The sequence below is a fragment of the Medicago sativa genome, chromosome 2, assembly GCF_051527215.1.
Source record: "Medicago sativa cultivar Bolivia chromosome 2, Bolivia_mono, whole genome shotgun sequence".
In the NCBI taxonomy this organism is placed as follows: Eukaryota; Viridiplantae; Streptophyta; class Magnoliopsida; order Fabales; family Fabaceae; genus Medicago; species Medicago sativa.
Window position 1 is genome coordinate 54,861,975 of NC_140750.1, and position 16,350 is coordinate 54,878,324.

Here is a 16,350-nt window from a genome sequence, read left to right on the forward strand (position 1 = left end):
CTGGTCAAGTGCCAGGTTCGATCCAAAAAAGAACCACTTGTACCTGGTTATATGCCTATGCTTCCGGACAAACGACAAGTTCGATCTAAAAAGAACAGTTTGTACCCAGCTTATGCTTTGTTACCGGTCAAACGGCAAGTTCGATCTAAAAGAACAGTTTGCACCTTCCCACATGACGTGGTGATAATCCCACAAGCAAGTTCGATCCAAAGAAACAGCTTGTATCAACCCTTTTGTCTATGTCTCCAGCCAAACGGCCAGTTCAATCCAAAGAACAGTTTGTGTCTGCCTATCTGTTTGTATCTTCAGCTAAGTGTCAAGTTCGATCCAAAGAACAGCTCATATCTGCCTATGTGTCTATGTTTCCGGTCAAGTGCCAAGTTCAATCCCAAGAACAGCTTGCACCTATCTTTTGTTTTGTATTCCTTGGTCAAGTGGCTAGTTCGACCCAGAGAACAGCTTGTACCTTATTTTCTATCCCTGGTTTGTCTACCCTGTCAGTGTCTATCTGAATCCCCAGTGACACGACAGGCTCCATAGACTCCAGTTTGTTTGTCTTGCATTCATAATTAAAATATTGCATGACATTCATGTTTTTGAAAATCTGAAAGCGTATTTTTATGTCCAAAAGCAGTGCAAATGTTAATATTTAAGTATCTTCGTCCCGTCAACTCTAAGACTTCGTCTCTTGACCCCCCGGACAAAGAAACTTAAATAGGGGCAGCTGTTATACCCTAATTTTGGACCTAAAAATACTTGTTCAATTCTTCTTTTCTTGCATTATAAGTCATTTAATATGTCTCTGATCAATTGCATCTTTCTCTGCATTTTATTTCAGTATTATTTGCAAAATTCACATAGAAGGGTATTTTAGTCATTTCCTATGTCAAATTTTCCTTCAATCTTTAAAATTTTGTTTGAGTCCTTCCAAGTAGCTTGAATAAGTCTCTGTTCCATTCTACGTCAAAATCCATTTTAAAAAATTGCATTTGAAGTCATTTTGAGTCAGTTTTGCCCCTAGGGGCATTTTAGTCTTTTCATGTGTTGAAACCCTGTTTAAGTTCTAAATTTGTCTCTGAGTCTTTTAATTTTACCTGTATGAGTTTTAACTTCAAATCCCTGTTAAAAATCCATTTTTAAATTTGCATCTGAGTCATTTTCAGTCGTTTTAGCCCCAGGGGCATTTTGGTCATTTCACACGAAATTTCGGCAGAGAGAGGTTACTTTAAAGTACCTCATTTAAGCCATTGGTTCGTTTTAGTCCGTTTTGTGTTTTTTATTGGTTTCACTTTACGTTTATTTCAAATTACGTTTTTTACTCAATTTTATTAATTTTTCTTGCTTTAGTCCTAAGGTTCCAAAAATTACATGTTAGTCCCTTGAGTCATTTTATTTTAAGTCCTTTGCTTCTTTTTTTGATTCGTTTTTAGTCAAAATTTTTAAGTCTTTTTTTTTTTTGACCAAAGTACATTTCAGTCCACTTTAAGTCTTAAAATTGCATATTAGTCCAGTCTTTTTTATTGCAGATTGGTCCCCAAGGTCTTAAAATTTGCAAGAAGGTCCTCAGGCCCAAACTGGCCCAAGGCCGAGCCATTTTTCAGTCCAGCACAGGTGTCAAACGCTCATTGGATCAGAAGTCACAAGCTGGCCTATAAAGCATTGCCAACTCAGAAATTTTCAGAAAAAGAATCAATCACTCAGTGACACATCACCAAAAAGTCTAACAGAATTTTTTCTCTCTCCCAAGTCACCACCGTAACAAACTCGGTCACCACCGCAACAAACTCAGAAACCACCGCAACAAACTCAGAAACCACCACACAAACTCAAATTCGTACCAGTTTTCGCAAAATTCATCATCAAACACTCAAAATCAACATGAATTTCGAGAGAATCAAAACCGAAGCATTCAATTCAATAAAATCCTTTTGAATTAGGATTGTTCTCGGAGATTTTCCACGAAAATCATCATCATCGAACTATTTTCCTTTGTATTCTTGCAATTCAAGTCTAAGGACGATCACAAGAAGATTTGAGAGAGAGAAGAAGAGAAATTGAAGCCAGTTCAAACCAGGTCGAAGAAGAAGAAGATTGAATACCGATTTATTTTCAGTTTTGAAGCTTACCAGAAAGGTCCAAAGCTCGCAAGGATCCATTTGTTCGAATCTCCAAGCACATTCAGGTAAAAATACGAAAAATCTCCTCATAGTCATCATTGAAGCTTCGTATTAAAAATAAATGGTGAATCCGATTGAAAAACTTGAAAAATTCAAACGAATTGAAAAACTGAAACCCTAGAACACAAAAATCATGAAGATTCACCGTTTACTTTTTAATTCAGAGTGTAAACTCATCATTAGCATAAGAAACGAATCAGATTAGGGTTTCAATTCCAAGAAAGCCTCAAAATCCAAAACGTTTTGAACTTGTGAAGGATTAGGCTAGAATCCGTTCGATTCGGTGTGGTTTGAAACATTTCGATTCGATTTTCCTCAAAAAATATCAAGTTTAAAGGGATTTAAACGACTTTCTTCGAAAAAATCTGGATTGAAACGTTTTAAACGGTGTTCTTCAGAAAACATCAAGTTTGAAACATTTCGAATAATTTTCTTCAGAAAAATATCCAAATCGAAGCGTTTCAAACAAAAAAGTATCCAGATCGAATCATTTCAAACAACCTTCGTCAAAAAGTAGTAAAATCGAAATGTTTCGACTGATTCCATGGAGGAATGCTTAGATCGAATCATCTCAAACGGTTTCCTTCAAAAAGCCACAATATCGAAACATTTCGAACGGATTCTCTTCGAAAAAGTACCAAGATCCAAAACGTTTTGCCCAAACTGTGTTGAAGTGTGGTTTATTTGTGATATGTGGTTCGAATCCATGAGTGTGGTAGGAAGAAAATGGATGGAGGATGAGAGAACGACGGAGGAGAACGGCGGAGAGGTTAGAAGATTAGGGTTAGAAATGAGCTTCTGTGTGTTGGTTTGTTTATATACCCCTCCCCAATCCAGTGCATGCGCGTCTCTGAAGCTCATCGTGCGTCCTCCTTGTGAGCCGTTAGATCTTTGATCTAACGGCTACTGTTAATCCTCACTTCAATGGGAGCGTATGTACCGTTTGATCCAAGGGTTTGGGTCTCTGGATCCATCGTGTGGCTCACATGGCTTTCTGAGACCCAAATCCGTTTGGTGCTTGGGCCTGGACCTTAGGTCTGGTAGTTTCCTTTAGTTCCTTAGGGTTTCTTGCTATTTTACTGCTATGCTTTAATTTTTACACCCCTGGCTCACTTGAAAACTTTAATAAGCTTCCTAAAAAATTCATGAGTGTTTCTTGATAATTTTGTGACCTTTTAATGTTGATTTTACATAATAAAATTGGTAAAAGATGACGTGGTGGTTCTCTTACTATTTTGAGGTATTTTGTGCTAAAAATGAATGAAAATTTGCTTGATTTTAGTCCAAATTGCTTGATGAATATTGGTAACCTATACCACTTGATTTCATAGGGTTTTAGCTACTGTTTGTGTTTGATATTAACACATGAGAATGAATCTTGATAGGTTACTTAGTTTACAAGTTACTTGTGTAAATAAATAATGCAAATATGCTTGAAGTTTGTCTTAAAATGCCAAGTAAATCATGTTGCCTTGATTCCCATTCCAAGACTTGATTCTAAACCCTTAAGAATGTATTGGAATGTGAGAATTATAGGTCATATGGTTCTTGCATTCTATGAACAAATTTTAGCCATGTTTGCACTCATTTTCTATCCTTTATGTTCTAGTGTTTCTCTTGCTTTATTTCCTTTGATATTGTCATGTGCTACTAACTCCTTTCATTTCATGTTTCATCATTTCATAAGCATCTCCATTTCATCCCATATTCATCTCTATTTTTCTTACAATTTAATTTGTACCAAAGTTAGAATGTAAATACTTAGGAATTTTGTAATATTTTACTTCATGTCATTTTAATTTCTTGGCAAAGAGGCCATAGAATGTATCTAGGGTATGATGTAAAGGACAATGGACTCTAATGATGTACACCGACACAAGCACCGACACATGCACACACATCACTATATAGTTAGAATATGCATGTTTAGATGTATGTTTAGGATTGTATGTTTAGATGTATGTTTAGGCTTTATACTTAGAAAAATCATTTCCCAAAAAAATGTGAACAACATCACTCAAACCATTTTCCAAACAAACCTTGGGATCCAAAATCCCATTGTATTTTCTTTTTCATTTTCTTAATCAAATTTCAATGAAAATAATCAAACTTGGACCACATTTTGCAAATGACTAATTCAACCTCACAATTTCCCAATCTCATGCCCTTGAGGCCTCTTTCTATTCTTCAAATTCCAATTTTCAAACTTAAAATCAACCAACAAAAACAAAAAACATTTTTGAGAGAGAACTACGGTGGATTTGATCCCTTAATCGGGTACGTAGGCAAGGAACAAAATTCCTTCAATTACACTAAAATAAAAAATCCAAAAACATTCTTCTTCCTCCAATTCTTCACTTAGAAACTCTTAGGTGTAAATATCATTTCAAAATAGCATTTAAAAATAAAGCGCGCGCGTAGAAATTAAAGACGGTTCCTATAGGATACTATAGTCGTTATGGGTGCCTAACACCTTCCCGTAGCGAAAACAACTCCCGGACCTCGATTCTCAAGGGTTTTGCTTACTTTTTCCCTTCCCAAGAAAAAATAAGATATCACCGGTTTAAAAGGTTCAAACGTAATCAATGTTTGACACCCGAAAACCAAGATAAAACAAGCATGACTCATCCAAACCGGCAAACTCATTCGAGCACAAGGCAAACAGGGCTAGGGAAGAACGAGTCCGCCCGTCTTATCCTACTGACGCTCTGGACCGCCTGCACGAGCTACATTCTGAATCGAAAAGTCTCCAAGTCTGGCGAGCAAAACTATCTTTACCCTCCAACGGGAAAGATGCTCGACAAGAAAATATCCTCCAAGCGATCGGTCGTAAAGGATCAAATGCCCGCACTTAAGTCATCACTCTTAACCAAGAGCAACGACTTGGGGGGCTACTGTTCTGGACCTGCCCAAAAGATCTTTGGCCCATTAACTTAGGCCCAATGTCTCCAAAAGCCCAAACTCTACGTTTGGCAAACAATGCTCGCAACATACCTCCTCACCGCGAGGGGGTGCACGAAGCAAACGAGACCGGTTCAAAAGAACTCCAACGTCTCTTTGCATATTCTGCACATTCCCGTAATAAACTCCCTGGCGGTTACACTTCCCACGATTTCGTAACCGCCAGGACCAGGTGTGCCACCACAACGGCTCTGCAGCCCTCCACCTCTATAAATAGGGGACTTAATACAGTCCCCAAGGTAGAACTCTTTCTTCCTCTCAAACCCTCACTCTCTGAATCTCTACTGACTTGAGCGTCGGAGTGCCTGCAGGTACACACCCCCATCCGCTCCAACAAGCATTACAGTACATTCTACCACCGTAGCAACCACCGCACCCAGAGCACCGGCAGTCATCTTCTGGTCAGGTACGATCAGATTCTTTGAATCCCCTTTATTAATTTATTGAAATTAATTATTGGTCAAACATTATTCAGTTTTTACGTCGTATATATAAGTGATGAGTTTAGGGTTTTTTACTACCTACCAGTTGTCAAGTTTCATATGTTGATCACACGGGTAAGTTCATGTGGGGCCTTACTCTCTCAAAGGTTTGGTTCATTCCCCTCCAGCTGTCAGTTGCAACCTTGCACTGGAGTCTCTACACGGGTTAGTGCTTAGGGTTGTCAATCCTGTAGTGAGATAAACTTTTATGCTTAAACATTCGCGTCGATTCTTACTTTCTCAGTGGTATTTGAAACGATAACAGATATCAGGGTTCCTATATTCACTATGTCCTAAAGGTACCCTCACCTATTGAATTTAAGTAGAACATCAACATATTCTCCCTCTCGATAGTTCTACAAAGGGGCAGCCCTATCTCGTCTACCTTTCCAAGAATGAAATAAGAATAAAGTTACTATGTTGATTTAAGTCATGAACGTACTGTGTTTCCCTAATTACCGTTAATCGTTATCTTATTTCCTTCCTGATTCAGGTAGATTTTGACCAATATTAGGCATGACACCTTCCCAAGTACCCTTATCTCAGGTCGGTTCGTTTCAGAGGAGAAAAATCTTATGCAATAGTAAAATCAAATAGGATTCAAAAAATAAATGAATAAAGAACTTAAATTAAAGGGTTGAATATGTTTTTAGTCCTTATATTTTGCGTCTCTTTGAAGAATAGTCCCTACATTTTATTAAATGTTTTTAAAATCCTCACATTTTATCTCCGTTATCAAAAATAGTCCTTGCTATTAATTCTCTAACGGAATGCTGATGTAGCAGCTAGTGGGATCCAATTATTTTAGGGTTAAATGTTTTTTTGTCCCTGCATTTTGTATGACTTTGAAGAATATTCCTTATTATTTTAGGGATTTTAAAAACATTTATTGAAATGTAAGGACTATTTTTCAAAGTCACGCAAAATGTAGGGACCAAAAACATATTCAACCTTTAAAAAATTGGGACCCACTAACTGTCACATCAACATTCCGTTAGAGAATCAACAACAGGGACTAATTTTGATAACGGAGATAAAATGTGAGGATTTTAAAAACATTTAATGGAATGTAGGGACTATTCTTCAAAGGGGCGTAAAATGTAAGGACTAAAAACATATTTAACCCTAAATTAAATAACCCAACAAAAAAAATAGAGGTTCATCTTAGAATCCTAGCCTAAAAAGGTTTAGTTACTAATGGTAAACAAAGACAAATTACATAAGAAATAAAACATACCTTACAGACTTAAAGTGAGGAGAGAGAGACTCCTCACTCGAAGCTCTTATTGCTTGCCTTCCTCTTAAACCGCTTCGTTATGAATGAAATATTGTGAATGAGAGGAGTTGTATTTATAGGGAAAGTATCCACCTGAAGTTGGACTGAAAACTCGGGCTTTTTCCACTAAAAATGTGGAAATTAAAAAGTGGTTTTTGGCCCGTTCCCAGCATGCTCAAGCACATGGCTGGGCGCATCGGCTATTTTTGCCATGCCCTGGCCGCATGGTGTATGCCCCAGGTGCATGGGTGTTGTCTCCGGCTCGAAATCTCTTGTTGCTTCGTCTTTTTGGGTGTTTGTTTTGATATAAGATGTCTTGGGACTTGGAAACATAATTCATCCCTTTATAATGTCTTCTGAGGCATCTTGAATCTTCATTCATGGTCTTCCCAAAGTCTTTAAATGTTTAGCTTTGCTTATTTGCATGATTTCTTCTTGAATTACATCAAAACACCCAAGAATTACTATGTTTCGGGAAAAATTAGAATTACATGACTCAATATTGAAAACATTACAAATGTCTCGAAAACTATAGGCAATTTCTCTAATATTCCTCGATTTAGATTAAAACTAACTAGAAATGACTAGAAAACATGTTAAAAATTACGTAAGATGAACTGTCATCACATTATCACTAGAACCATGATTTGGACATTTCCTAAGCATGGACTTTTATCATTCTCAGTGTTTCCGTCCCTTCGTGTGAGAAAATAACATGAGATTGATATGAGATGATGTTGCATCTAAAACTTGAATACTTAAGATCCAATGCTCCACGTTGAAGAATATTCTTCCCTCGATCTTATCTCTTGCATTTCTCTACTTATGAAAGTGATAAGATGCCAAATTTTGTAACTAATATGTACTTTTATAGTTGGGTTGTAGTGGCAATTAGATGAGCGAATTGTCAGCGGAAGCAATAAGGAATTCAAGGCAGATCAAATCTTGCTCTTAACAGATAATAACAAAGACGACTAGGGTTCCTAATAATATTACAATGGCATAACATGATAAAATAGAGTTACAAGTGATTATAAGCAATTCAATGTAAATCGAATCTTTCTGTTGATGCCATGTACACAATATAAGTTTCAATAGATAATAACAAACACAACTAGGATTCCCAATAATATTACAAGGCATACATGATACAATAGAGTTACAAGAGATCACATAGCGCGAAACCTAATCGACTATAAACCTACCGGACTCAATAGCATAGACCCAAACTTTTATTCTCTAACATTATACACATTAAGTTATAAAAAGGGATCTTAGAAAACAAACATACCCAATGATCACCAAAGTTATAGAAAGTGTTTATAATTAAGAATGGAAGAAAAAAAGCGAAACCAAATTTTAATATTAATACTATAAATTTTACTTAATTATCGTGATTTATTCAACAAGTCTTATAGTACTTGGGACTAATTAAATAATTAATTTAAAAAAAAATGTTAACTTGTATTTTAAGGACAAAATTTAAAAAGTCAAATTTAAAAAAATAATCTTAAAAATGTAAAAATTATCTTTTGAATACAAAATTTATATTGTAGTAGTAATTCCTTTTTTAAATCACAATTAGCATGACACTTGATTTTAATAAAATAGGTTAACCACTTACCTTCAACCACTTGATGTAATTATTCTACGAAATTCTTCCATTTGGTCTATAAAATTAGGTGAGAATTAACAATAAGCAAGAACAAAGAAACTGCGAGTGGTCCAAACGATTGGTGGAGCCAAGTGCCCAAGTATGTATAACTTCCAATGACTTGGTACGTGTCAAATCTGTATTCTACCAAAATTTATTAAAGGAGTTGATAACAAAAATCTAACGTCATATGCATTCACAGGGTCCAAAGTTCATTTATGAGCTTTAAACCATTAAAAGATAAAGATTCATTTTTAATAAATCAATAAAAATAGTAGCAAAAAATAATTATAGAATAAATACAATACCACCATTATGGCCATTCTTTAAAGTCTTTCGATAATTATACCACCCCCCAAGAAATAAATTTTTTGATATACTAAGTGAAAATACCAAATTAAGATACCAAAATTTGTCTACTACTCCTCTTTGCATTTAATGCTACCATTACTTACATGCCACCCCTTTTTTGAATTCTCTTCCCACTCCTCTCCACTACCCCATTAATTAATACCCCTTGACAATAAATGAAACCATTAACCAAAATTTAATTATATTATTAATTAATTTTTAAATTCAAATCACGAATAGCAAAACCATAAAATAATAATAATAACTCAATTTAATGGAATTAAATTAAATTCAATAACATACATACACCATCTTTCAATTTATTATTTTTTTTCTTATGTGCATTAAATTTACTATAACGTACCATCTCATCTTTATTGGCATATATAAATCTCTCACAGTCACACACACGAAGGACACAGACCTTTCTCATCTTCTTCCTCTATCTCTATTTTCTCTCTCTAGATTTTTCATTTTCTTTGAGAAACTAAGCAATGGCTGCTGAAGTTAGCTCTCTTGTTAGGGTTCTAGGTGGTGGTGGTGGTGGTGGATACAAAGAAGAGCAACATCGAACGGTAGGTAATGATTCTCATGGTGAGAAATCAACGGCTCTGATTACAAGAGACTTGCTTGGTGGGTCCTCTTCAATTGAATCCCAAGAATTGGATCTTGATTTACAGGTTCCTAGTGGCTGGGAAAAACGTCTTGACCTTCAGGTATATTTTCCTTTTGTTTCCCGGGAAAATATAAATTTTCTCTTTGGTTTTAAAAAATAAAAGATGAAAAAAGTGTACACTATGTTTACTTATGATTATTAGGAATTGAATCATCGTACTTTGTTGTGTTTTTCTTTTTATTTTAAATGAGTTTTAATGATTTTGTTCTGTTTGTGTTTTTTTTACAATGGTTTATGATGATGCATAGTTCTTCAATCATGGTATTTTGTTTTGTTTTGTTTTATTAATTTATAATATTTATAGCTATAATTTATCTTTTTGATTTTTTACATGAGGAAGCAGATTTTTTATGTTGTCTATGGAATGCTTGATTAAGAAGTTTTGTGATTTTTTTTGTTTTGCTATTTTGATTGGTTGAAGAGAAACATGATAATTGAAAGTTTTCTTTTTCTTTTTTTTTTTTATTAATTTTTTTGCAAATAAAACAAATTTAAAATTCAATTTGTTTAGGATTTTTTTTTAATCTCTAATTCTTTTGCAAATATAGAACAAAGTTAGAATTCAATTTGTTTGTGTTTCATTTGTATGGTTATGTGTGTTAAACTTTTGCATTTTAATGTAACAGCAGGCCTGCAGTTACTCGAGTTTTCGTTCCTATGTACTCTGTATTTATGTCTCATAAATTTATCATAAAGTCTGAATTTAAAGTCTTCCAAATTTTTTGATATCTAAGTTAATGAAAATATGGCATCCATGACGCCATTTTGATCAGATTGCTCCACCGCCCCTTACCCATAAATATATCATAAAGACTTCATAACTAATTACATTCTGTGACATCACCATTTAATTTTATTTCATTTAGTCACATATTTTGATTTCTCATATCATAAATTCAATTATGTAGATTTCAATGTTTAATAGCATTAAAAATAACATTGTGTAAAAAGAAATATTTAAAAAATCATATGCACACCAATTTACATTTTTATTACGGTATAGTACTAAGTTTTACAACGCTTAGCCAGTGCTCATATGCCTCTACGCATAAGCAAAGATTAGTCGTCCAAGTAAAAATAAGTGTTTTACAATTTTTCTTAATTGAATTTTGTTTTTTATGCAGTCAGGGAAAGTTTATATTCAAAGATGCAACACATTAACCCAATCACCAATTTCTGAACAAAAAAATCAAGGAAAATCAACAACACCAAAACTTCAAGACTTGAATTTCCCATCAACACAAACAAATGTTCCATTGAACCTATTTGATGAATCAAATTTAGACCTAAAACTTGTTTCATCTGCTTTACCAACAAGCAATTACCAAAGTGTATGCACTCTTGACAAAGTGAAATCAGCACTTGAAAGAGCTGAAAAAGAACCCATAAGGAAAAGGTCATCATTCTTGAAATCGTCGATTTCAGCAACATCGCCTTCATATTCTTCTTCTTCATCGTCGTTAAGAGAACCAAATCATCAAGAAGAAGAAAGTGATCAAGAGAAAATGATTTCATCACCAATGGCTGCAGGGTGTCCTGGTTGCTTATCTTATGTATTGATTATGAAGAATAATCCTAAGTGTCCTAGGTGTAACTCTATTGTACCAATTCCAACTATGAAGAAACCTAGGATTGATCTTAATATTTCAATTTAATAAGTGGTTTAAGGATAATTGGTAATTATTTATTTACCTACATTTAATATAATTTTTTTCCTTTACAATTTTGTAAATTGAATGATAGATAAATTTAGTTGGTTTAAAGATAGGATCATTTTGAAGGGGATATTGGCCAGGGTTTTATGTATATTGAAAAGTCACGCCGTTTTACTAGAGAAACAAATGGAAATTTATTGAATTTCTATTTTATATTTTGATACCTTTGTCCTGTTTTTTTTATTTTTATTTTTATCAATCATAATCCACCTTGTTGATTCAGTTGAATGAAGTTTTTCATATGTAATTAATCATTGATATATAAATATATCTCTGCACGACATCATCAAAATCCCAACTGTGGCAAAAAAATAAAATAATATATCAACTTCACACCCATTAAATTTCCTAAAATAAATTAAAAATTCTATATACCCCTTAAAATGTAGTATTTTTTATGGTTCTACACTTGGAGGAATTCTATTTCTTCTTTTACTGGCCCTGTGACGTTTCATCGAAACAAAATCAAAGTGAAATCATTACAATGGCCCTTAACTTACTATGGATTTTAACACTAGGTGAAATTTTATTCTTTATTTTATTGGTCCAATTCTTTTTTCAACAGTTTGGATCATCATTTTCGATTTATTTAATCCTTTTATTTGTTTAGTTTTTTTTTTTTTTTTTGGCAATTTTTATTTGTTAAGCTAGTATTCCTCTTCTCAGTATGTATGGAGTATATGGAAAGAGTAGCAGTAGACGAGTAGTATTTTTGTACTGTATAAGTTGAAATTAAAAATTCTCATTTATTGTCATTTATAATGTATCTGATCAATTCAAACTTCAATTGTTTTTATTGCTATTTACAACAGAATTTATGGTGGAGTTTTTATTGAGACTCTTTGGTTTTGGGCCATATTCCAAGTCCAGACATAAATGCGTTAACAGTATTGAATGAATCACTATTTTTCCCCTTCATAGCAGTAATGAATAACGTTATGGGTCAAGAAACGTGCCCACATTAAACTTTGATATATCTTGTATTAAATGTTTGAAATTATTTAAACGCGGAAGTATTCAATGTTATTTAAAGTTTTGATTTGACTAAATATTGTTTAGCACAATTAATTGAGTTTGTTGAGAAAATATTTTGAGCATTTTTTTCACTATTTCATTTTGGGTCATGTTAACTTGTGCCCTAAGGGTACATGTTAAGGAACCCAAAATGAGTAACTTTGCATTGGAAAACATGATAATTTAACTTTTAAGAAGTTGATTGCACGACTTTTGATACGTATATTTCTATAATAAGTTCTTTAACATGTGCCCTTGAGGGCACAAGTTAACATTTGCCTTTCATTTTTAGTTGCCGTTTTAAGGTTATTTGCACACGTTAAACAAAATATAAAAATAATGTTGCTACTTTTTACAAAAAAAAAAAAAAAAACTTTGCTAATTATAAAAAAATTGTTACTTTTTTTGAAGGAGAAAAAAATTGTTACTTGTAAACTGTAAATAGAATTATTTTCCTTTTTTTTTTTTCTTTCTAAAACACCCGAACAGTTTAAGATCTCATTCTCTATGTTTCTTTCTTCTTCTTTTTTGACATAAAATTAAACTTCATTCAAAAACTTCATTCAAATGATAAATAAGAATAGTAGAATTTGAATGGCAGTGTATAGGTCTCACGTTTGTGATCATAATTTAAATGGTAGAGACATTGCAATACGTAGAGGATTAAACTTGAGATTATTCACTTATTCATATTAAGGGTGAAATTCTGGCCACTAAGTTACGTAATCTGCTACTTAATCAAAAGGAAGAAAAAAAGAATGACTATGTATTGGTCCCACATTTGTGATCATAGCTTAGTTGATATGAACATTGCAATATGTTGGGGTTGAAGTCCGAAACTAGGATTATGGCCGCTATACTACTTAATCAAAAAGATGAAAAAGAGAATGACCATGTATTGGGGCATTCCTCACCAACATCATGAGGTTAATACTAGTGATTAAAAAGTCGATAACAAGCTAAGGATACACGTGACTAATTCAGCCACATGTCGACAAGTCCTCTGTGAGGGCGTTGAGATGTTGAATTTGATGATAACCGCTATAAGCCACATACTCTAAATATGGTATCGACAAACGCAAGTTCATCTCAAGCATTTTTATGTACTATATAGAGTACCATCTTGAAAAAAACCTCAAAAAGAAAGAAAGGAAACATAGTAAAACAATAAAAACACCAAGGAGGACATTAGATCCCAAACTGGGTATTAATGTGGTGACCAAAAGCCATGGTAGATTTTGAGGAAGATGCTTGAAGATAAATTTTGTCAATATGGATGCAATTGTAGGGTCAACATTTAGAGGCAGTGGATGAGGTAGAGGACGATTGATCAGTGAGGGACTTGTAATGGTGAGGATGACACATAAAGTATGAGAAACACAAAACACAATAGCTAATTCAACACAGAACCAAACACAATAAAAAGAATGAAACCTATGGAGCACATTTAGGAGAAATCTCTCAGGGGGGACAATGATTGAAAATAAAAAAATATGTGCTAGATGGTGTACTTGATAAGACAACATGTCAAGATCATGGTCTAAGAGATTCCTATATATGAGGTAAAAAGTGAATGAATTAGGGTTTTGCTCATGGTCATCTAACTCATAAGGTTGTTTCCACACTTCCTTATAATGCTTATCGTATGTTGTTTCCTCTACCTGAGTATGGCGTGCATATGCGTTATGAAGTTGCACCTAGTGCTAGGTTTGTGTTTTGATGATGTTTATTAGATGAGATTCTTGGTTATTTTGATGATGTTTTTGTTAATCATATTAGTCAATGATTATAATATGTAAAATCACCCAGCAATCCTTGTTTCATTGTGTCATATATGTCTTGTGGGTCAAGTTTCTTGTTGTGTGAGAAAACTTCCTTTTTTGCGTGGTAAAACCATTTTCTAAGCCTTTGATTCGATTCAAAATTGTTTGAATCATATCATTTTGTCTCTCTGTCCTTGGCCTGTGCTAATAATGTAAATTTGGTTTGATTCATAAATCTTTGAATCGTATCATATATGAATCGAATCACAATGCATTGATTCGTATCAATTGTTTTCTCTGGTCTTATGTTTGCCTTGATTGAATCGTATCAACCTTCATCAGTGTTGGCTTGATTCGATTCAAATGTTACTTGAATCTTAGCTACCTTCATAGCTCCAAATTTATCTATTTACACATGTCTAAATCGAATCATACTTTCTTTGAATCAAATCATGTCGTTGTTTTTGCCTAAAATATCACGCTTATCACTCCTGCTTATATATAGCTATACCCATACACTTTCTAACTTACTGAATCAATTGCAAATGATATTCTAAAGTCTCCAAACCTCTCTCCACTTGTTCTTCAGATTAAACACTTTTTCGAAGATTCTTTGTGGGTTTTGAGTCATAGATTGTTTTAGTGTTATAGGGATTGTACTGTGGTTTCATTCAAGGAACTAGATTAAGGATCAATGTTCTAAAGGAAAAAAGGGATTTCTTACCACCTTCAAGGTGAATTGTGGGGGTCTTTATAACTTCTCAAGTTTAAGGGGATCCAAGCTTCGAACATAGCAAAGAAGAATTCAATGTGAAGAAATACCAAGGATTGCATGGGAGCTTGAGTTTTGAAGCATTGGAGAATCTTCAATTTCAAGGGTTACTTGAAGATTGGTGGTGTTGTGGTTGTGTAGGATTGAAAATTAGGGTTATCGAGGAAATTCTTTGTAATCATAACAATTTGTAAACAATTTTCAACAATAGTGGAAGTCCCTGATAGAGAAGTTTTCTATCAAGAAGAGTGGAGGTACCCCGAAGCGAGGATAAAAGGGGGAGCCAGTATAAACCTCAATGTTCTCCTCTTCCCTATCCTTTTTGAATTTTTGCATTACTATTTGTATATGAATTTTGTGTTTGAAACCATTTGATTTGATTGTGATTAACTTTTTACACCTAACCTAATCTTGATTCCATGAATTAAGATTATTTTCAAATTCAATTTTATCACAATTAAGCTTCAATTAAGTTTCAAATCATTAATTCATATACATTTTGTTCATTAGTGTTCGTGTGGTTTATTGCAATTAAGTTTGGTCTGAGTTTGTCTAGTTTTCAAATTCGTATGCTTAATTATTAATAATTGATGTGTTTACTAAGATTCAATATTTGAACCTCTCAATTCAACCTTGAATCTTAGTTATTAATCATTGTCTTAGAATTGGGGACAATGATTTCAACCTCTCAATATTTTCAAATTCGTATGCTTAATTCGTATGCTTAGTTATTAATAATTGAATTGTTATTAATCTTAGTTGTGCATGAATATGATAAGTCATTCGTTTTCAATTCACGTTTTTGCAAACTCTTTTGAAAATTCAAAAAACACCATTCACCCCTTCTAGCGCACCTTATTGTTCGTAATATAGACGAACACGTGGCATCAAGATTCTGGTCTATTCGCTAACGGTTAACTATCAAAAGAGTCGATATAACATACAAAGAGCCTAAGGGGGCGTACAATAGAGCTCCAATTTTTTACGACAAAAACTATGATTATTGAAAAGAATGCATGAGCGTCCATATCCAATCGGTCGATATGGAGGTTTGAATCGGCGTGGTCTACATGAGCTACATATGTTTTATGTTGAATTGAACAATACATGCTTATTAGACATTTTAAGATGTGGTGTCAATTTCACTTGCGTGATTGCTTTTGGCATAATATGATGATCCAACCCAGTGTAGGCTCCATTTGTAGTCCTAACATTATGATGAACTATTTTGTTCATGTTTGGATGTCATTTGTTTCATTTTTTTAAATCTAAAAATTTAGTTTTTGGATGTCTTTCCCTTTCAAGCTATTTTTTTTATTCAACCTCTATTATTTTAAATTCCTTCAATTTTGGTCTTCGGTGGGATGTGACAATGGAAAAATGTCGATGTGTTATGTTGAGTTGAAAAAATACATATTTATTAAATATCTTAAAATAATGTGACATTTTTTAATTAAGTATAATTTTTTTGTAAAATAATCACCAAAAAATTTCATACCCCTTCAACAA

At 33.6% G+C, this 16,350-nt stretch overlaps 1 protein-coding gene across 1 annotated transcript; it reads left to right on the forward strand.

The window, feature by feature from the left end:
- Window positions 1-9,319: 9,319 nt before the first annotated feature.
- Window positions 9,320-11,445, forward strand: LOC146948996 (uncharacterized). Its single transcript, XM_085745109.1, has 2 exons — window positions 9,320-9,617; window positions 10,702-11,445. Exons 1-2 carry the CDS (start codon window positions 9,396-9,398, stop codon window positions 11,230-11,232), a joined length of 753 nt encoding a protein of 250 aa, XP_085601235.1. The 5' UTR covers window positions 9,320-9,395; the 3' UTR covers window positions 11,233-11,445.
- The last annotated feature ends 4,905 nt before the right edge of the window (window positions 11,446-16,350 follow it).